The 23,028-nt window shown below is 43.1% G+C and overlaps 1 protein-coding gene across 3 annotated transcripts in view; it reads left to right on the forward strand.

The window, feature by feature from the left end:
• The window catches only part of trappc9 (trafficking protein particle complex subunit 9), a 304,671-nt gene that overhangs the window by 77,111 nt on the left and 204,532 nt on the right, over positions 1 to 23,028 (forward strand). For all 3 annotated transcript variants that reach the window (XM_031793479.1, XM_031793478.1, XM_031793480.1), the window contains one exon: positions 11,981 to 12,133. In XM_031793479.1, coding sequence (XP_031649339.1) covers positions 11,981 to 12,133 — 153 coding nt within the window. The remainder of the gene's footprint in view (positions 1 to 11,980; positions 12,134 to 23,028) is intronic.

Raw genomic sequence — 23,028 nt, forward strand, 5'->3', positions numbered from 1 at the left:
TCACCCACTATGTACACTGACCAAAAATATAAGCGTAACAATTTCAACAATTTGACTGAGTTACAGTTCATGTAATGAAATAAGTCAATTGAAATACATTCATTAGACCCTTATCTATGGATTTCACATGACTGGGAATACAGATATGCATCTATTGGTCCAGATTCCTTAAAAAAAAAAAAAGTAGGGGCGTGGATCAGAAAACCAGTCTGGTGTGACCACACATCTTCACATTAAGTTGATCAGGCTGTTGATTGTGGCCTGTGGAATGGTGTCCCATTCCTCTTCAATGGTTGTGCGAAGTTGCTGGATATTGGCGGGAACTGGAACGCGCTGCTGTACTTGTCGATTCAGGGCATCCCAAACATGCTTAATGGGTGACAAGTCTGGTGGGTATACAGACCATGGAAGAACTGGGACATTTTTACAGACGTATACAGATCCTTGCGACATGGGGCTGTGCATTATCTTGCTGAAAGATGAGGTGATGGCGTCGGATCAATGGCACGTCAATGGGCCTCAGGATCTCGTCACAGTATCTCTGCATTGAAGTTGCCGTCGATAAAATGCAATTGTGTTCGTTGTCTGTAGTTTGTCTGTCCATACCATAACCAGACCGCCACCATGGGGCACTCTGTTCACAACCTTGACATCAGCACAACGCTCGCCAACATGACGCCATACACGTGGTCTGCAGTTGTGAGGCTGGTTGGACGTACTGCCAAATGGTAGAGAATTAGCATTAAATCCTCTGCCAACAGCTCTGGTGGACTTTCCTTCAGTCAGAATGCCAATTGCACGCGCCCTCAAAAGTTGAGACATCTGTGACATTATGTTGTGTGACAAAACTTCACATTTTACAGTGACCTTTTATTGCCCCCAGCTTCTTGATATGCCACACCTGTCAGGTGGATGGATTATCTTGGCAAAGGAGAAATGCTCACGAACAGGGATGTAAACAAATTTATGCACAAAATTTGAGAGAAATCAGGTTTTTGTGCGTATGGAACATTTCTGGGATCTTTTATTTCAGCTCATTGAAACATGGGAACAACACTTTACATGTTGTGCTTATATTGTTGTTCAGTGTGTGTACAGTACTGTGTTCGAGTCATCGCTCATCCTATATAACTTAGTTTTTTTATTGTGTGCATCGTTTGATTTATTTTTGCTAGGTATTACGACACTGTTGTAGTGACAAACACAAGCATTTCGCTGCACCTGCGATAACGTCTACAAATCTGTGTACATGACACGTTTATTTGATTTGACACACACACAAACACACACACACACATGGGCTGCTACCCACGGCAGCTCAGCCAAAACCCTACGGTGTAGGAACACCACATGGAGCTCTGCATCATGTAATCAGGCCTGTTAATTGCACAGCACTACCATGGATCATACTACAAATGGCTTTTAGCGAGAGCCCACTTCTCAGTTGTCTCTTGTTGGCAGCCATTGTGTCCTAATTGCTTTAGGAACAACTGTATAGCATTATTACATGCAGAGTGATGGAGATGTTGCAACGATTTAAAATCCTACATTTACATACAGTATCTCTATGGATCTGAAGTTCCGGTTTGAGATTTAGAATCCTACATTTACATACAGTATCTCTATGGATCTGAAGTTCCGGTTCGAGATTTAGAATCCTACATTTACATACAGTATCTCTATGGATCTGAAGTTCCGGTTTGAGATTTAGAATCCTACATTTACATACAGTATCTCTATGGATCTGAAGTTCCGGTTTGAGATTTAGAATCCTACATTTACATACAGTATCTCTATGGGTCTGAAGTTCCGGTTTGAGATTTAGAATCCTACATTTACATACAGTATCTCTATGGGTCTGAAGTTCCGGTTTGAGATTTAGAATCCTACATTTACATACAGTATCTCTATGGGTCTGAAGTTCCGGTTTGAGATTTAGAATCCTACATTTACATACAGTATCTCTATGGGTCTGAAGTTCCGGTTTGAGATTTAGAATCCTACATTTACATACAGTATCTCTATGGGTCTGAAGTTCCGGTTTGAGCGTTTCCATCTAACCTAAAGCACTCTGCACATTTTGGTGCGAACCGTATTCATTTTCTGTTTATTCTAATAATAATAATATGTCAGTTAGCAGATGCTTTTATCCAAAGAGACGTAGTCTTGTGTGCGTACGTTTTTAGTGGGGCTGGGCCTGGCAATAGAACCATTTATGCTGGCGTAGCAAGAGCCCTGCTCTACCAACTGAGCTGCAGAGGACCGTTATTCTCAAGATCCCACTAAAAGAGGGATTAACAAGGAATACAAAAGGTTGATAGGGGATGTCAATTTTTCCTTCTTGTTCAAACTGATTCATGTAGCCAACATCAGTGTTGTTATTCTTGTAAGATGAATCGCTTGCTGAAGTAGAGGCCTGTTATACCTGATTTGGGGTTTGACGATAATCATTTCACCAACTCGGCCGGGTAGAGATTGTAGACGTAGTTACGTTCTGATGAAGCGTGGAAATACATAGTGTGACTATGGTGTCGCCATGCTACCTCTCCCTGTCCTAGTGAATCATTGCCAGCAGTCAGACTGTGATGTTACCTCTCCCTGTCCTAGTGAATCATTGCCAGCAGTCAGACTGTGTTGCTACTCCTCCCTGTCCTAGTGAATCATTGCCAGCAGTCACTGTTGCTACCTCTCCCTGTCCTAGTGAATCATTGCCAGCAGTCAGACTGTGATGTTACCTCTCCCTGTCCTAGTGAATCATTGCCAGCAGTCAGACTGTTGCTACCTCTCCCTGTCCTAGTGAATCATTGCCAGCAGTCAGACTGTGTTGCTATCTGGTATGTTTCCTGTATTGATATCTCCACTCAGTCTTCTATGCTATCCCAAACATGACAGCTCTCTCCTTCTCATGGAGAGAGTGATACTATGGACTGACACACTGAGGAAAAAATATTTTGTTTTGTCAGCAATGTTTTCTCCCAAGGTGTGTGTGTGTGTGTGTGTGTGTGTGTGTGACCATACAGTATATTGTGTATCTAGCTAGCTGTCTCTGTTAGAGGTTCTGCCTGGGGAAGTAGCCCTATGTCAACAGGTAGATGAAGAATGCTGAATTGGTGTGTTTTTTTCCCCCATAGTGAGGCCAGATGACACCCCAGCACAAGCAGATGGTGTGGTGCATGCGTGAATACGTTCATTCTCTGCTTCTATCATCATTGTCATAGGCAGGTCACAGGGTGTCTGTGTTAAAGGTCATGAACAGTCAAACTCATGTTTTTCATAATATGTGATGATATTTGAAGGAAACAAGATCAAAGTAGGATGGCCAAAGTATGAAAGATGACTGCATCTATATAAAGTTTCATAAAGTTACTAGTCGCCTTGTCAAACACTTAATTTGAATACACCAATGGTAACATGATATTCTCTTACCTAATTTTAACAAGTACCAACTTGTGACCTACATCGGAGAAGGTGTGTTTGCAGAGTGGCATGGTTTATATAGCTAGAGAGCTTCTCTACTGGTGCCGAAATGTAAGGTGTCAGCAAATATTCAAAGTTTACACTATTCATCTATCACAAAGATACTTATGTTTCTCTTTTCATCTGTGCCTGGTGTTAGCTAGTTACTGGCTTGCTAGGTCTTCAGCCAGCATGGAACTAAATGGGGGGAAGGGCCGTTCAAAACGCCAACGCGGTTGTCAAGTCACCACATCCGTTAGTGCTGCTGTTTAAAGCATCACGAGGGACATGCCATACGGGAGATGTATTAAATAATAATAATAATGATATCACTGATGCAATTTCAATGTTTGAGTTGCTTTGTGTTTCACCAAATTAGTTTGAGATGATTTTACTGCAACACTGCTCACTGTATCCAAGTTGCTTGTCAAAGGAGTTTCAAAGATCTGTCTGTCAAGGCGAGCTCATGAATATAAGCTCCCGGCCCACTCAGGCTGTCTTTTAAACTTGGTAGTTGGCCATTACAGAAAAAGTCATTTTCAGAATGACTGTTCAGGACCTTTTGAAGAGGTCACCAAAGCAGGCAGGCAGGCAGGCAGAAAGGCAGGCAGACAGACAGACAAGTCCTGGTGTTGTCCTCTCCTGACCCGACCACTCTCTAGTGGACCTACTTCATCATATACTGCTAGTTGTCCTGGCAACTCTGTCCTCTGCTCCTCTACAGGGTCGTCTGTGTTTACCCTAGCTCCCAGTGTCCCTCCCTCACTATGACAAATGGGTTAATGACAGATGGTGTCAGTTCTTCACAATAGGGAAAAGGCATGTGTAGAAAAGCGAACGTTAACATTTCTCTCTATGTACAATAGGGCCTCAGCAGCCAACTATGAGAGAGAGAGAGAGAAGTGGTTGAGGTAGGAACATATGGAGGAGGTCAGTCCACAGAGGACAGTGGAGACAGTGAACTGGGTTGTAGTGAGGCTGCCTGCTTCCACTAGACTGATTTCAGTGGTATATTGGCAGGCTTTATACAGCTTAATGGAGTGTGTATTAATTATAAGTGAATGTTACTCAACTGTTTCTATGCATCTCTTTCCCACTCCGTGCCTTACGGCCCGACCGTATGAGACCTGGGGCAGCTGTGTGCAGGACAGGGTTTCCTGAACTCTGTCTACAGGAGCCCAAAGGGTGCCCCAGCACTACACAGTTTGATTCAAATAATTAACTGTGTAGTGTTAGGGCAAAAACCTAAACATGCACCCCTTGTGGTCCCTATGACGAGTTTGGGGAAAGTCTGGTGTAGGACATGGACCAGCTGGAGTGACCGAGTGACCGAGTGTGTTAGACCTGTGGCAGCTCAGAGCTAGAGTGACAGTGATGGAGTAAGGGCTGTCAGTATGAAAGGCCAACCAGTGATCGATTCATCAGCGATGAAAACAATGCACTGTTTTCTGTTCATCACCAACAGGGTGTTGAGGGTTCACTAACTTTTGACAAATCTTTTGACGACCTCAAGGTTTGTAGTGCCCTGGAATTAGATATTGCTTCACTCTTAGAAGCACTCATTCATTCAAGTGGAAGTTAGGCTGAACTCTGCATGCTCTCTCTGCGTTAGCATAATAGAGAAATGATGGTCTGTATCTCAGACATATAGAACATAGTGTGTCAAATGGAGGTAACGGGAGAAAGGAAAGTGTTTGGGAAGCTATTGACCTTCATGTCTTTTTTTGAAGAGGCTCCACTGTGGTCTGCAGTCCACAGTCCAACATCACTAGTTCTGACATCTAGTTCCAACTCTTGTTGTGTCTTTTTGTATTGATGATAACACCAGGGCTTACATCACCAGTTCCAACTCTTACTGGCTAGCCTACCTGTTGAATAAGGCAGTGGGGTGTCAACATGGGGAGATTAATAGCTTTGTTTTTTTTCTCCCTCGTCTCTCCATCTCTTTCTATGTAGTCATGTTTCATTCCCCTCTCTATATGCATCTCTCCTTCTCTCCATCCTTCTTTCTCTGCTGCACAGTTGGTGCCACTTGCTCTCTTGCTCTCTCGCTCTCTCTTTATAGCCATTAATTATTGCAGTGTAGTCTCTACTTCTATGAATATTTCAGGCTCTGTCATTAAGACAATCTATATTTCATGGCCCCCTACCTTGTCACCTTTTTGGTGATCAGACTTTTCCTGTGTCTAACAGTGAGTCATTGAAGTGCATTATACATTTCATGGGATGTATCTTACCAGGCTCTAATGGTCTAGTGCACTTTCTTTTCTCACTCTTGTACCTGAAGAGTAGTTTATTGTACCCCCCAAAACTTGGATGTTTGTCAATCACAAATCTTCTCAATTATGTGTGTTAGGGTTACACAATAATTCCACTTACTCCTGAGATTCTACAGTCGTGGCCAACAGTTTTGAGAATGACACAAATATGAATTTCCACAAAGTTTTCTGCTTCACTGTCTTTAGATATTTTTGTCAGATGTTACTATGGAATACTGAAGTATAATTACAGGCATTTCATAAGTGTCAAAGGCTTTCATTGACAATTACATTATTGATGCAAAGAGTCAATATTTTCAGTGTTGACCCTTCTTTTTCAAGACCTCTGCAATCCGCCCTGGCATGCTGTCAATTAACTTCTGGGCCACATCCTGACTGATGGCAGCCCATTCTTGCATAATCAATGCTTGGAGTTTGTCAGAATTTGTGTGTTTTTTTTGTCTTGCCCGCCTCTTATGGTTTGACCACAAGTTCTCAATGGGATTAAGGAGTTTCCTGGCCATGGACCCAAAATATAGATATTTTGTTCCCAGAGCCACTTAGTCACTTTTGCCTTATGGCAAGGTGCTCCACCATGCTGGAAAAGGAATTGTTTGTCACCAAACTGTTCCTGGATGGTTGGGAGAAGTTGCTCTCGGAGGATGTGTTGGTATCATTCTTTATTCATGGCTGTGTTCTTAGGCAAAATTGTGAGTGAGCCCACTCCCTTGGCTGAGAAGCAACCCCACACATAAATGGTCTCAGGATGCTTTACCGTTGGCATGACACAGGACTGATGGTAGCGCTCACCTTGTCTTCTCCGGACAAGCTTTTTTACGGATGCCCCAAACAATCGGAAAGGGGATTCATCAGAGAAAATGACTTTACCCCAGTCCTCAGCAGTCTAATCCCTGTACCTTTTTCAGAATATCAGTCTGTCCCTGATGTTTTTCCTGGAGAGAAGTGGCTTCTTTGCTGCCCTTCTTGACATCAGGCCATCCTCCAAATGTCTTCGCCTCACTGTGTGTGCAGGTGCACTCACACCTGCCTGCTGCCATTCCTGAGCAAACTCTGTACTGGTGGTGCCCTGATCCCGCAGCTGAATCAACTTTAGAAGACGGTTCTGGCGCTTCCTGGACTTTCTTGGGCGCCCTGAAGCCTTCACAACAATTGAACCGCTCTCTTTGAAGTTCTTAATGATCCGATAAATGGTGGATTTAGGTGCAATCTTACTGGTCGCAATATCCTTGCCTGTGAAGCCCTTTTTGTGCAAAGCAATGATGACGGCACGTGTTTCCTTGCAGATAACCATTGTTGACAGAGGAAGAACAATGATTCCAAGCACCACCCTCCTTTTGAAGCTTCCAGTCTGTTATTCAAACTCAATCAGCATGACGGAGTGATCTCTATCCTTGTCCTCGTCAACACTCACACCTGTGTTAACGAGAGAATCACTGACATGATGTCAGCTGGTCCTTTTGTGGCAGGGCTGAAATGCAGTGGAAATGTTATTTTGGGGGGATTCGGTTCATTTGCATGGCAAAGAGGGACTTTGCAATTAATTACAATTCATCTGATCACTCTTCATAACATTCTGGAGTATATGCAAATTGCCATCATACAAACTGAGGCAGCAGACTGTACACAAACTCGTTTTTTTTACTATGACACCCAGCATGCCCATGTTCAGCTCAGTAAAGCCATCCACCGTTTATTTTTGATGATACCTACATGCCGATTACTAAAGTACATCCATTTTGAGCTATTAGGGCCTTGTCATTCACAGGGATTTCAGCCACAGAGAGATTCTCACATCACTTTTGCACCTGTCAAGAATACTAAACCACTGTAAGTTTGCTACGGTACATTTATAGCTTTCGAGGTTCTGTTTGTTTCCTCCAATGACTGCATCTGTCTCTGCTTAGGTTGTGTTCCAGAGGGCACCCTATTCCCTACAAACATTGTTAAGTATAGTGCTGCTTTGAACTGGCTCCAGCTGCCAGCCGTATGGTGGCTTGCCCTTGCCCTGGCCTCCAGCCCTGGCCTCCAGCGCCCTGGCCTCCAGCCCTGGCCTCCAGCCCTGCTCTAAGCAGTTCGCCTGGTGTTCTGGCACAACCCACTCTAGCATGCTGTAGCTGTCTGGCTTAGAGGTGCTTTTCCTGCTCTCTCTGTCTGCTCTCTCTTCTCGTCTGTCTCTATCTCGCCTTGCTCAGCATGTTTCAATACTTAGGCACAGCTTTCATATGTGGGTAATGCGGCGAATGCCCACAACATTGACATCCCTAAACAATTCCTGTAAAAATGTGCTGAATTCCGCTAAACTGTTGGAAGTGTTGGGACCTGCAGTCCTACGTTTCTCCAAAACATTAGATATGTCTAGCGTGTTGATGACCACCACCAAGCATACTAAGAAACAATCATTACAGCATATCTTCATGTCATGTGTTTCCTCTCTCAATGGACCAGGTCAAGCTGATGGACAGGCTTCTTCCTCCATGTATATGTGAGGGCTCAGTGCTTGAAGATCTAAGGCCTGGATACAACATCGAAGGATATATGTAATAATGCTGATGTGTTATGACGGGATCAGAGAGCAAATGTACCCGTAGTACATTCATGCATCTGTCGTTATCGTCTCTGACCTCACATCCAGGCAACATAAATGGTTCACCTAATTGTAACATTCTGTCATAAAGAGCACGTGATCAGCTTCATAACGAACATGTTTTCCTGTCTCAATTGGTTAAATCATATAAAAATGCTTTATACAGTGTATTCTGAATGTATTCAGACCCCTTGACTTTTTCCACATGTTACTTTACAGCCTTGTTCTAAAATTGATTAAATTGTTTTTTTCCCCCCTCATCAATCTACACACAACACCCCATAATGACAAAGCAAAAACCAGTTTTTCTGAATTTTTCCTCATGTATTACAAATAAAAAACAGAAATACCGTGTTTACATAAGTATTCAGACCCTTTGCTAGAAGATTCTAAATTGAGCTCAGGTGCATCCTGTTTCCATTGATTATCCTTGAGTATTCTTGAGTTGGTGCTAAATTCAATTTATTATACATGATTTGGAAAGGCACACACCTGTCTATATACGGTCCTACAGTTGACAATGCACGTCAGAGCAAAAACCAAGCCATGAGGTCAACCAAATTGTTCGTAGTTCCGGTTTCTATGCCTTTAGTTACGGTTTCTATACCTTTAGTTCCGGTTTCTATGCCTTTAGTTACGGTTTCTATGCCTTTAGTTATGGTTTCTATGCCTTTAGTTATGGTTTCTATGCCTTTAGTTCCGGTTTCTATGCCTTTAGTTACGGTTTCTATGCCTTTAGTTACGGTTTCTATGCCTTTAGTTACGGTTTCTATGCCTTTAGTTACGGTTTCTATGCCTTAGTTACGGTGTCTATGCCTTTAGTTACGGTGTCTATGCCTTTAGTTCCGGTTTCTATGCCTTTAGTTACGGTGTCTATACCTTTAGTTACGGGTTCTATGCCTTTAGTTCCGGGTTCTATGCCTTTAGTTCCGGTTTCTATGCCTTTAGTTCCGGTTTCTATGCCTTTTAGTTACGGTTTCTATGCCTTTAGTTTTCCTTGTGCACCAATTTATCGGTAAATTATTTTAACCTATCAAAGGATTGTTCCATCGGGTTGTGTTTTTAGGGAGTGATACTGGGTCTTGTAGAATACGTTTTATATTCTTCCATATTGTTATAATGTTCTTAACTATGAAGTTGTTCATGTTCTTAGCTTTATCCTTAGGAAATAGACACAACAATATTCTGGGTATGAACATGTGCATCTTCAGTACAGAACCCATTGTTCCTCTTTAGTGCATTTAACTATAAGTCACAAGTAAAAGCCCTGGATTTGTGTCAACTCACTACCCAAGTAAAAACACTGGAATTGTGTCAACTCACTACACAAGTAAAGGCCCTGGAATTGTATCAACTCATTACACAAGTAAAAGCCCTGGATTTGTATCAACTCACTACACAAGTAAAAGCCCTGGAATTGTATCAACTCACTACACAAGTAAAAGCCCTGGAATTGTATCAACTCACTACACAAGTAAAAGCCCTGGAATTGTATCAACTCACTACACAAGTAAAAGCCCTGGAATTGTATCAACTCACTACACAAGTAAAAGCCCTGGAATTGTATCAACTCACTACACAAGTAAAAGCCCTGGTATTGTATCAACTCACTACACAAGTAAAAGCCCTGGAATTGTATCAACTCACTACACAAGTAAAAGCCCTGGTATTGTATCAACTCACTACACAAGTCTGGAAGGTTAAAACCCCCCTCAGACATAGGAAGATGTGAAACTTTCCTTTATAGTCTATTCATTTAATTTGCCCATAGAAAGTATGTTATGACCAAGTACACTTTTTTTAAAGAATGTTTTCAGTGGGGTAATTGGTATTACCAAAAATAAATGCAAATGGAGAACTGTAAGCAGGTTCTTTTAGGCTGCTGGTCACTGGCATAACATGCCAGGAATATTTAGCCATTTCAGTATTTTGTCATTAATCACTGCAGCAAAGTGAACAGAATAAAAAAATAACAATTACCTGTGAGAGAGGGAGAACTATGAAGAGGGCGATTGAACAATATAAATAAACAGGGAGAGAGAGTAAAATAAGCGAGACTGCTTTGGTTAGTGGATTACCAGCCTGTTGCTTTGAACCCAGCTGGGGCTGCAGCGCACTGTAGAGCACACCTGTTTAAGACAAAGCCACATGGCTTATTCAGTTGATGCATCATTCATTTGCTGTTCTGTTCCCTTCATCCATCCAGCCTGGTTCAAGTGGCAGCGGCTGACTCACCCATAAGTCTCAGGTGCCTGCAGGGTTTAACGTTCAACATAAATCAGCCTGTTTAGTCTTACGGACGGACGGACGGAGTGCAACACTGCTATTGTTGAGTGATTATAGTTAGCTGACCTGCCAACCACCAACTGGCAGCTATTAACCTTTCACCCAGGGGTTGTCATAGTTTCAGCCTCGAAACATCAGGTGAGCAGGTTTACGCCGTGATGTAGACACGCATGAAGGCACACACACACACACACGGAATTGGATGCCCTCTAAATGTCAATAATATGCAAATAATACTTTGAATCTTCTCGTCTCGATGCTGAAATGGCCAGCAGCGCAATAAGCTCCAGATCAGTCTGTGTCAGCAGCTAGATGCTTACATATGCAGAACAAATTTCATTTCAATTACCTGTTGGTACAAACCCAGGAGATGGCATCCTGCTTATTTCCTGGTTTTGAAAATGTTCGACCATGTAAAGTCGTGTCTTATCCCTGTCATTTCGCTGTCATGCTCTGCTAAGTTCCAACCAGACTTGAAAGTTACTACCCAGCATCATGTTTTCTGAATCATTTTTGATTCTGTGCAAAAAACTGCAACTCAGGAAAAAACTCTGGATGCATTTTTTGTTGCTGAAGGAACATCTTGTTTGTTGTGGTCCAATAAGTTCTGGGAGAGTCCACTGGGAATCTCCTCTTTTACTCTTCCAAGAACAAACTGTCTTTGTTTCTATAACAAAGTTTGGACAGTTTAGACGTGAGTTGAGACTATTATTCTTCACATCCCTGGGTCACTCCTCTTTTCAGTTCCCTGCAGCTCGCGACTGGAACGGGCTGCAACAAACACTCAAACTGGACAGTTTTATCTCCATGTCTTCATTCAAAGACTCAATCATGGACCCTCTTACTGACAGTTGTGGCTGCTTTGCGTGATGTATTGTTGTCTCTACCTTCTTGCCCTATGTGCTGTTGTCTGTGCTCAATAATGTTTGTACCATGTTTTGTGCTGCTGCCATGTTGTGTTGCTACCATGTTGTCATGTTGTGTTGCTACCATGCTATGTTGTTGCCTTAGGTCTCTCTTTATGTAGTGTTATCTCTCTTTTTGTGTTTTGTCCTAGAATAATTTTTTACAATTATAATAATCCCAGCCCCCGTCCCTGCAGGAGGCCTTTTGTTAGGCCGTCATTGTAAATAGAATTTGTTCTTAACTGACTTGCCTAGTTAAATAAAGGTTAAACAAATAAATAAATCGTATATTAAGTATTGACTTCCTCAGAGAGGTTGTCCTGAGATTCATAGAGTTTCATTACTTCTCTCTCTCTCTCAAAATATATATATATATATATTATCTATGCCTGTTATCTCCACAAAGTCTGACTCTGAAGGTTTCTCTTTTATCTACTTTGTTTGTTGTCTTGTTGTATTGTTTCCTGTAGAGAAGTTGTTTGGAGAGTTCCTGAGCTGGGACCTAGACGAGGCTGTGTCTCAGCTGCCTCTGAAGCCAGGCCAGTCTGTCACCCTCACCGTCAACATCAAAGTCAGACTGGACTTCTCTGGAGGAGAGAACCTGCTACAGGACCTCAACGATGGTGAGTGGTTTCAATTCCAGACGGGCCGCAAAGGTCTCCCAGACAACATCCAGGTGCTCTCCGACCAACATTGTCAATTGAAACCAGTAGAAGCTAAACTCTTTTAGGCAGGTATTCCCAATAGAGCACACTTCTATTTATCTATTTTGGGTTTGCCTTTCTGGAAAGCATCGGGTTCTCAGCCTCATGATCCCATAGCACTGGTTAAGCATGTACTGAACACAGTGTTGAGTGTGTTTTACTGCCCTACCCAGTAGCGGAGTGTTCCAGAAAGGTGTTTTTTATTTCTTTATTCTTTTTTTTATTCATTTAAAAAAATAATTTTTTTGGGCCTCTTTTACTCCCCAATTTCGTAGTATCCAATTGTTAGTAGTTTTTGTCTTGTCTCATCGCTACAACTCCCGTACGGGCTCAGGAGAGACAAAGGTCGAAAGCCATGCGTCCTCCGAAACCCAACCAAGCCAAACTGCTTCTTAACACAGCGAGCATCCAACCCGGAAGCCAGCCGCATCAATGTGTCGGAGGAAACACCGTGCACCTGGTTAGCGTGCACTGCGCCCGGCCCACCACAGGAGTCGCTAGTGCACGATTAGACAAGGTTATCCCTACCCGCCAAACCCTCCCTAACCCGGACGACGCTAGGCCAATTGTGCGTCGCCCCACGGACGTCACGGCCGGTTACGACAGCCTGGGCTCGAACCCAGAGTCTCTGGTGGCACAGCCTTAGACCACTGTGCCACCCGGAAGGCCCTGTTCCAGAGAGGTGTGTTGAGACTCATCCAACATTCAACAGAGGTAACCATGCAAACAGCAGACTCCCCTCTCACCTTGATTTCTCTCTTTGTTGTCGTCTTGCCTTTCTCGGTCTCTCACTCTTTCTCTCTGTACTCCTTCTCCCATGTGATGTGCTCCTGCATGCATGAGAACAAATCAGAGGAGAGTAGGAGCTGAACGGACATGTTTAACTCATCTCGCTCTCTCTGCCCCTGACTTTCAATCATTATCTTTATGAGGCTATTTAACATACAGTTTTAATTAACGGGTTAGTAATTATGGCCCCTGAATAAAGGAGATAAAGCAAACAGGGCTTCCTTAAACAAAAAACCTTTGAAACCATTGTGTATTTTGTTGATGACTTTCTGGACCGATGCTATGTTCTGCTGGGTCTTACACTACATGACCAAATGTGTCTGGGCTCCTGCTTGTCGAACATCTCATTCCAAAATCATGGGCCTCAATATAGAGTTGTTCCCCCTTTTGCTGCCATAACAGCCTCCACTCTTCTGGGAAGGATTTCCACTAGATGTTGGAACATTGCTGCGGGGACTTGCTTCCATTCAGCCACAAGAGCGTTAGTGAGGTCAGGCACTGATGTTGGGGGATTAGGCCTGATTTCGAGTCAGCATTCCAATTCATCCCAATTTTGATGGGGTTGAGGTCAGGGCTCTGTGCAGGCCAGTTAAGTTCTTCCACACCAATCTCAACAAACCATTGTCTAGAGTGTCATTGTATGGTGTAACGTTCAGATTTCCCTTCACTGGAACTAAGTGGCCCGAACCATGAAAACAGCCCCAGACCATTTTTCCTCCTTCACCAAACTTTACAGTTGGCATTATGCATTGGGGCAGGTAGCGTTTTCCTGGCATCTGCCAAACCCATATTTGTCTATCGGACTGCCAGATGGTGAAGCATGATTCATTACTCCAGAGAACACGCTTCCACTGCTCCAGAGTCCAATGGCGGCGAGCTTTACGCCACTCCAGCTGATGCTTGGCATTGCCATGGTGATCTTAGGCTTCTGTGCGGCTGCTTCATCCATTTCATGAAGCTCCCGACAAATAAGTATTGTGCTGACGTTGCTTCCAGGGGCAGTTTGGAACTCAGTAGTGAGTGTTGCAACCGAGGCCAGATGATTTTGAGCACTCAGCGCTCCATTCTGCTGAGCCATTGTTGCTGTTGCTCCTAGACGTTTCAACTTCACAATAACTGCACTTGCAGTTGGCTGCGGCAGCTTTAGCAGGTCAGAAATTTGACGCACTGACTTGTTGGAAAGGTGGCATCCTAAAATGGCGCCATGTTGAAAGTCGCTGAGCTCTTTAGTAAGGCCATTCTACTGCCCATGTTGGAGTGTTTGTGGCGATTGCATGGCTGTGTGCTCGATTTTATACACCTGACAGCAACGGGTGTGGCTGAAATAGTTGAATCCACATTGAATTTGAATTCACTGCAAACTATTGAAAGAGCACTCCAGAGAGAACAATGTGGCATAATACATCTTAAAGACTTAATTTTCTGTTTATAATAATGTCATTCACTGGTTTTTAAGCTTGAGAAGACTCATTACAGTGAAACAGTCTCTGTCACAGCCAGGTAAAGACAACTTTTTTTCATGACGACATCAGGGCGTCAAAGGGCACCTATAATAGTATAAATGACGCCTTCCTTTCGTCCTCAAGTGATAGCACTTCAGAAATGGTTTTGAGGCATTCAAGGCTGTTTCCATTTACTGACCCCAGACAGCCAGAATGTGTATGTATAAAGTAGGCCCTTGGCCCTGTGTGGGAATTGAATGGATCCTTCACCTCTTGAGCTGCACATTCGGCTTGGCGATAAGCATCAACAGCTAGCGGCTCCCATCTATCCATCTATTTCTCTCCATCTCCCTCCCTCCCTATTTCTCTACATCTCCCTCCCTCTCTCTCAATCTATTTCTCTCCATCTCCCTCCTCTCTCCAGCTTTCTCTCTCTCCCTCCCTCCCTCCCTCCCTCTCTCTCCATCTCTTTCTCTCCCTCCATCTCTCACCATCTCGTTTTCTCCATCCCTTTCTCGCCATATTTCCCTCCCTCACTCACTCACTCACTCACTCACTCACTCACTCACTCACTCACTCGCTATCTTTCCCTCCCTCCCTCCCTCCCTCGCCCCCTCCCTCCCTCCCTCCCTCCCTCCCTCCCTACCTCGCCCCCTCCCTCCCTCCCTCGCCCCCTCCCTCCCTCCCTCCCTCCCTCCCTCCCTCTCTCTCTCTCTCTCTCTCTCTCTCTCCCTCCCTCCCGCCATCTTTCTCTCCCTCCCTCCCTCTCTCTCCATCTATTTCTCTCCATGTCCCCCCTCCTCTCTCTCCCTCTCTTTCTCTATCCATCTCTCTTTCTCTCCCTTCATCTCTCTTTCTCTATCCATCTCTCTCTCTCTCCCTCCATCTCTCTTTCTCTCTCCCTCCCTCTTTCTCTCTCTCCATCTCTCTTTCTCTCTCCCTCCCTCTTTCTCTCTCTCCATCTCTCTTTCTCTCCCTCCACCTCTCTTTCTCTCCTTCTCTTTCTCTTTCTCTCTCGCTCCCTCACTCCCTCCCTCACTCGCTCTCAATCTCTTTCTCTCCCTGTCCCTCTCTCTCCCTCTCCCTACCTCTCTCTGTCCCTCTCTCCATCTCCCTCCCCCTCCCTACCTCTCTCTCCCTTCCCCCCTCTTTCTAGGAGAATAAATTGCAGCTCGCGGCATGCTTGGTCAGAAGCATTCTGATCTTTATACTTTCTCTCTCACTCTATTGCTATCTCTCTCTCCCTCCCTCCCTGTCTGCATTGATATGATATATTTTGTCTCTGTCCTTCGGCTCATTTGAGTGATACTGTCTGATTGTCATTCTGTAAAAAGCACTTGAAATAATTCCTTAACGTGTTAGGTTTGAGATCGGTATTTGCAACTGATTTGCAAATTAACCGACTAAAATAGCAGTGATTATTTGAATAATGGATGGAGTGGAGAGATTCTTCTCCTCCGCCCCTCACTACTACAAATGTTGAAATATACAGTTGAAGTCGGAAGTTTACATTAGCCAAATACATTTAAACTCCGTGTTTCACAATTCCTGACATTTAATCCAAGTAAAAATTCCCTGTTTTAGGTCAGTCAAAATCACCACTTTATTTTAAGAATGTGAAATGTCAGTGTTGCGTTCCCTCTTCATAGAGGCGTGCGTAACACCCTGCTACAACTCAACTCTCCGTGAAGTGAAAGAGGTCTGGACTGTAGGTGTGAGTAAGAATGACAACAGGCAGAATGTGGTACCGTTTACAAGGACTTTATTCCTTTACACGGTAATATGGGGAAAAGGGGCTGGATGGAACCAAACCAAAGAAAGTAAATCTCAAAGCCCCCCCCTCTCCTATCTTACCTGCCTACCCACTTCTTACCTAATTTAGCACCACCTGGTGCCCTAACCAAAATACAGGGGGTGGTCCGTCCAGGTCTTACCTAGTGTGCCTAGACAATGAATATACTACGGGTATATGTATGCCCGCAGGCCTCTTGCCTAAGCACTCCCTAGGTGCCTTCCCCTTCTCCCCTGGGAACAAATGAAACAGAATATTAAACAATTTCACAAACAAACTAAGAAACAAAGGACATCAAATAAGCTCTATCTGAGCAACAAACTCACAGAACATACCAACTCTCAGCAATGAACTCCCAGCAAAATCAACCTCTATCAAAATCTCTCTGCAATGACCTTCTAGCAAATCTCTCTAGCAAAATCACTGCAATGACCTCCCAGCAAATCTCTACCTCCAAAAATCTCTCTATCACAAATCTATCACAATCTCTCTGCAATGACCTCCCAGAAAATCTCTGCAATGACCTCCCAGAAAATCTCCCTCCAAAAAGATCTCCCTCCTGAACAGAACACTGGCTTTTATATAGCTTCAGAAGGAATGGGTAATTGGAGACAGCTGCGTCTTGACGAGGGGGCGGGGTCAGCTCTCCACTTAGCCATGGAGTCAACCAATCAGCTGCTTGAGGGATTTCAGGAAGCCATTTCCTGAAATAAACACATGCACAAACACAAACTACAACACAAACTGGGGAACGTAACAGTCAGAATAATAGTAGAGAGAATTATTTATTTCAGCTTTTATTTCTTTCATCACATTCCCAGTGGGTCAGAAGTTTACTTACACTCAATTAGTATTTGGTAGCATTGCCTTTTAAATGGTTTAACTTGGGTCAAACGTTTCGGGTAGCCTTCCACAAGCTTCCCACAAAAAGTTGGGTGAATTTTGGCCCATTCCTCCTGACAGAGCTGGTGTAACTGAGTCAGGTTTGTAGGCCTCCTTGCTCGCACACGCCTTTTCAGTTCTACCCACACATTTTCTATTGGATTCAGGTCAGGGCTTTGTGATGGCCACTCCAATACCTTGACTTTGTTGTCCTTAAGCCATTTTGCTACAACTTTGGAAGGATGCTTGGGGTCGTTGTCCATTTGCGACCAAGCTTTAGCTTCCTGACTGATGTCTTGAGATGTTGCTTTAATATATCCACATAATTTTCTTCCTCATGAAGCCATCTATTATGTGAAGTGCACCAGTCCCTCCTGCGGCAAAGCACCCCCACAACATGATGCTGCCACCCCCGTGCTTCACGGTTGGGATGGTGTTCTTTGGCTTGCAAGCATCCCCCTTTTTCCTCCAAACATAACGATGGTCATTATGGCCAAACAGTTCTATTTTTGTTTCATCAGCCCAGAGGACATTTCTCCAAAAAGTACGATCTTTGTCTCCATGTGTAGTTGCAAACCGTAGTCCTGCTTTTTTTTATGCCGGTTTTGGAGCAGTGGCTTCTTCCTTGCTGAGCGGCCTTTCAGGTTATGTTAATATAGGACTTGTTTTACTGTGGATAGAGATACTTTTGTACCAGTTTCCGCCAGCATCTTCACATGGTCCTTTGCTGTTGTTCTGGGATTAATTTGTACTTTTCCCACCAAAGTACGTTAATCTCTAGGAGACAGAATGCGTCTCCTTCCTGAGCGGTATGAAGACTGCATGGTCCCATGGTGTTTATACTTGCATACTATTGTTTGTACAGATAAACGTGGTACCTTCAGGCGTTTGGAAATTGCTCCCAAGGATGAACGAGACTTCACCACAAGTAAAGACTGTTGGAAAAGCATTCCAGGTGATGCTGGTTGAGAGAATGCCAAGCGTGTGCAAAGCTGTCAAGGCAAAGGGTGGCTACTTTGAAGAATCTAAAATATATTTTTGACATTTTTTTTGGTTACTTCATGATTCCATATGTGTTATTTCATAGATTTGATGTCTTCACTATTATTCTACAATGTAGAAAACAGTAATTCCCTTGAATCAGTAGTTGTTCTAAAACTTTTGACCGGTCGTGTAAATGCTTTAAAATTCACAAAATGTTACATTCGCTGATGCAGATTCTTCTAGAATTAAACGTATAAGAGCTCTTAAGCCTGCATTTACCACAGATAATATGTTCTGCGGTCCTCCATAGGCATTTCTCCTTAGGCTTTTTAATTCACGCCTCATTTTACCCACACAGTTTTTACCACAAGGACAAGTTTTAAGATAAATAACTGCCTTAGTGGAGCACGTGATGACACATTTGATTGGGATCTGTTTCCCTGTTTGGGAGTGTTTAAAGAATCTCCATTTGTAAGTGCCATTGCATTGAGTGCAGACATTACACTAGTTTCTATCCGTTAGAGGCACAAATGATGTGCAGGGGTATTTTGGGGTGGTAAATCAGAGTTTACCAATTGATCTCTGAGATTTCTGCCCCGCGAGAATACGACCAAGGGAGGGTCCGATTAAACATTACCGATACTGTCATCGGATCTTAGAATGTGCCAATGTTTGTGAACAATTCCCTTAATTTGTTCAGAGCATTTTGAATAGCGGGTAGTGAGGATTTAACGAATGCTTATATTTGCGAGACTGTCCTTGAAAGAGATTGTTTCTATTTGTTTGGGATTTTCTTAATGGCAGTATTAATCTGACAATTTTTGTACCCCCTCTCCTTGTATTTTCTTTGCATCTCAGCCATTTTTTCTGTCTAAATCTGATTTGGTTTTTGCTAATTATTTTGTTTTGATTCAACGGAATTGGCTGAAGTGCAAACTGTTTTTCAAAGGAAGCGGTTGACAGCTATCAGCCCTCAACAAACTGTTACAAGCAGTAGGTTTCCTGTAAAGATCAGTGTACAGAACATGATCCTCACACAAAATCAGAAGATCAAGGAAACTGATTTGACGTGTATCAGATTGTATAGTACATCTCAGGTGCTCAGAATAAAAGTTCAGAAAAGCCTGGACGCCTGGAGCTGTTTTGCATCACCCCTCCATAGAACAAAAATATCATCAATGTATCGTTTCCAAATAAAAATGTTATGCAATATTTTTTTGGGGAGAGGATTGATAATTTACTGTTTCTCCATGTAACCTATATCAAATTACCATAGTTAGGATCCGTCTTGGGGCGGCAGCGTAGCCTAGTGGTTAGAGCGTTGGACTAGTAACCGGAAGGTTGCGAGTTCAAACCCCCGAGCTGACAAATCTGTCGTTCTGCCCCTGAACAGGCAGTTAGCCCACTGTTCCCAGGCCGTCATTGAAAATAAGAATGTGTTCTTAACTGACTTGCCTGGTTAAATAAAGGTTAAAAAAATAAATAAATAAGGAAATAATTTAGAAACATGAAGTAGTTCTGCATAAATACCATTTCAGCCAATGTTATGATGCATGTACAGGAAGGTAGTAGTTCATTAGGGTCATGTTGCAGAAGGAAATGTTCTATGGCTACAATTCCGCCCTCGTGTGGAATATTTGTATAACGACTCCCTTAATTAATTTTTTTTTATTTAACCTTTATTTAACTAGGCAAGTCGGTTAAGAACAAATCTGCTCAGGGATTCAATCTAGCAACCTTTATCCACCTGCCGCCCCTAACAAAGTATTCTCAGGGAGCGGATCAAGAGATTCAATAATAGAGAGGGGAGCTGTTATTCGAGTGGTCTAATAAGAAAAAGTCTATAGAGGAGCCATTACTTCATCATTGTCAGCTACAATAGGGCTCCCTGGAGGTTTTGGAACGTTCTTGTGTCATTTCGGCAAAGTATAGCAATTGTCGATTTTATTGTGTTGAATAGCCAAAACGTAATGTTATTTTTTGGTGATTTGACCAGAACTTAAATTCCCATCTAGGACAGTAAAGATAGTGTTCTGAAATTGGGAAGTGGGGTCACTTCTGAGTTTCTTGTAAAAGGTGTTCATGTTTTTTTTTATGTTCTATTATATCTGAAAATGAACCAATGATTTCAAGCCACACTGGCCATGATTACAAACACCTGTTTGTGTTCTTTGACACTATATGAACTAGTGACCCGCGGTGTTTGTATTATACCGTGATGAAGAGCACTTGTCTGTCAACATTAGTTATCAGGTTATTAAATCATTGCATCAGAGCTCCTAGAGTGTGTGCGGCTCTCCTCTTCTTTTTCAAATAGAAAGTATACCCACAGAAAGCTGTGAACAACAGTAGTTGCTTCCAAAGCTATGTATTTCCCGTAATTGGATTTTGAAATGTTATACAACCAGCAGCCTTTTCTTCTCTCTCCCAGAGCGCACATCAAGAGGCTTGCTCACCACAGCAGCAGGCCCAGTGAAACAGCGCCCAGGGACTGGGCAGAAACTTTCATTACATGAATCATAGGGATAATGCACTTTACTGTTTGACAAAATCATGGTTTTAGCTGCCTAAAAAATTAGGAAACCTTTGAGTGAGGTGACCATTTAGACTAATGAATGTTCAGCTCACAGTCTGGAGCCATGCTCCTTGACATACTACCGGCTACTATAGCTCTATTGTATCAAAGTTGTCACAAGTAGTGGTCTGCTAGCTAGCATTATCTATATGTTATTAGCCTACCTGAGCGTATATATGTGGATGGTGCGCTTTCGGGTGTCTCTTGGGGTCGATAGGGCTGAAGTGAAATGCTTCTTACAGAATAAATAGGAAAAAGATTTGTGTAAAAATGGTATCAATTGAAAGGGAACCGTTTGGAGATTATGGGAAGATGATTAGACCAAAGGGAGGACACAACGGTCCACAAGACTGAATCCAAACATTACACTGCACATTTTATGTGCATTTACATTTACTGTACTTTTCGCCGCATTGGTTGATAAAGAATCTGAAAATACTCTGAATACATTCACATAACACTATTCCTGGGAAATGTGGGTAGGTGTAACATAAGACGAAGAAATAACAAGGGTTTGAGTGAAAGGACTAACTGGTGTCTCCAAAGTGTACACAGTTGCTAAGTCATTTCAATGCACTTTTATGACTCAAAGAAGAGTCTTCAACTATGAGGTGTTATTTAGAGTTCTCCTAGCTGTACCGTAAAGGAACTAGAGCAGGCAGACTTGTGGTTGTTTTGTTTGGAACAGCCCTGCATCCCCGCCATCACTCAATTACTGTTTCCGCAATCCAAAAACGGTCCAGGTAAATCGCAATCTAGGTCAGGTGGGCATCATGTGAAAGCCAGTTCTATTGCCAATATGACTAGGTTCTAAAATACGATGTTGCAGTGTTTGGCTTTCACAATGCAAGTCAGGGACACCGATAATCATTTTGTCTTGCGTGAGTTCAGAACAACCCAGGGTAATGACGGCTCCAGAGTTGCCCAGTGGTCTAAGACACTGCATCTCAGTGCAAGAGGCGTCACTGCAGTACCTGGTTCGAATCCAGGCTGCATCACAATCGGCCGTGATTGGGAGTCCCACAGGGCGGCGCACAATTGGCCCAGCATTGTCCGTGTTTGGCCGGGTTAGGAAGTCATTGTAAATAAGAATTTGTTCTCAACTGACTTGCCGAGTAAAATAAAAAATGTCGCCATGTCATCTTGTAACTGCACCTAAAATATAGTGATCATAATCATTGACACGGGATATGACATGAACATGTGAAGGGCATGTTTGGATTCACGTGTTTGGCTTGCTTGTATGACATCAAAGCGGTATTCATTAGAATCTTCAACGTCTCATCTTTCACTAATACATAGTCCTCTTCATTTACATAATTTCCCTCATTCAGACAGGAAAAATGTGTAAAAGTTTCCCAATTAGCAGGAGGGACGCGGGAAACTTCTTGCGCGAAGTGCTCAAGTTCAGCTCTGTGAAGCTCAGAGTTCTGATGTCATCTATAGCATGTTACTGTACAGCCACTGCGTTTCAATACAGCCGTTTATCAGTGCCATTTTCAACCCGTATAATCGGTACGACAATAATGAAGATCATTATTTTTTGTTCACGGTTATTGTCCATAATGGACGGTTATGCAATTATACGAAAATTGTGCCAGCCCTAGTTGTTGGTTCAATTACCGCAGGGGTCTCACACCCTTTCTTATAATGTATGCAACGAGTATGCACTCACTCCACTGTAATTGGCTTTGGATAAAAGCGTATGCTCAGTAGAATATCTGATATTATTCTGTGTTGGCTGAAGTCTCCAGCCAGTGCCCTAGTCTTCCCCCCATTCTCAATAAGAGCTAGGGACTAGCGTCTGGTCGTCCTAGGGAGGCGAGGAGCAGGTTAAAGATGGGCATAGCAGACAGTATAAACACATTAGCCCATGGATGCTCAAATGTCAGCGTACAACAACGTCATTAAAAGGAAGTAAAACTGCCAGGGAGATTAATTTAGAAAATACGGCATAATTACAGGGGGGGGGGGGCTGTCAGGGTTGTAACCTTCTTGTCGCTCCGCTCGTAATGTTCCCAATGTACTGCAGATAGAATATCTGTCAATCAACGGACTTCTTTGCAGATGATGTCATTCCGCTTTGGGGAGAGTTGCGATTCGTCCTTGCCTATTCAGCCTAATCACATTACCATTGTGATAGGATTACAGAATATGCAGCAGATAGACAGACTGTACCTATTTGATTAACATAAAACTGTTTCTTCAAACGTACCTAGATATGACTCTGTGAGGTGTTCAGAGTGAACAATGTCTTATATGAAGATCACTTCCTACAATTGACTTGACTATGACTTGACTATTACGAAGCTTCTACATTGTAATGTCATAATCTGTTGGGTTCCAGAGG

This window comes from Oncorhynchus kisutch, linkage group LG17 (genome assembly GCF_002021735.2).
Source record: "Oncorhynchus kisutch isolate 150728-3 linkage group LG17, Okis_V2, whole genome shotgun sequence".
Lineage (NCBI taxonomy): Eukaryota > Metazoa > Chordata > Actinopteri > Salmoniformes > Salmonidae > Oncorhynchus > Oncorhynchus kisutch.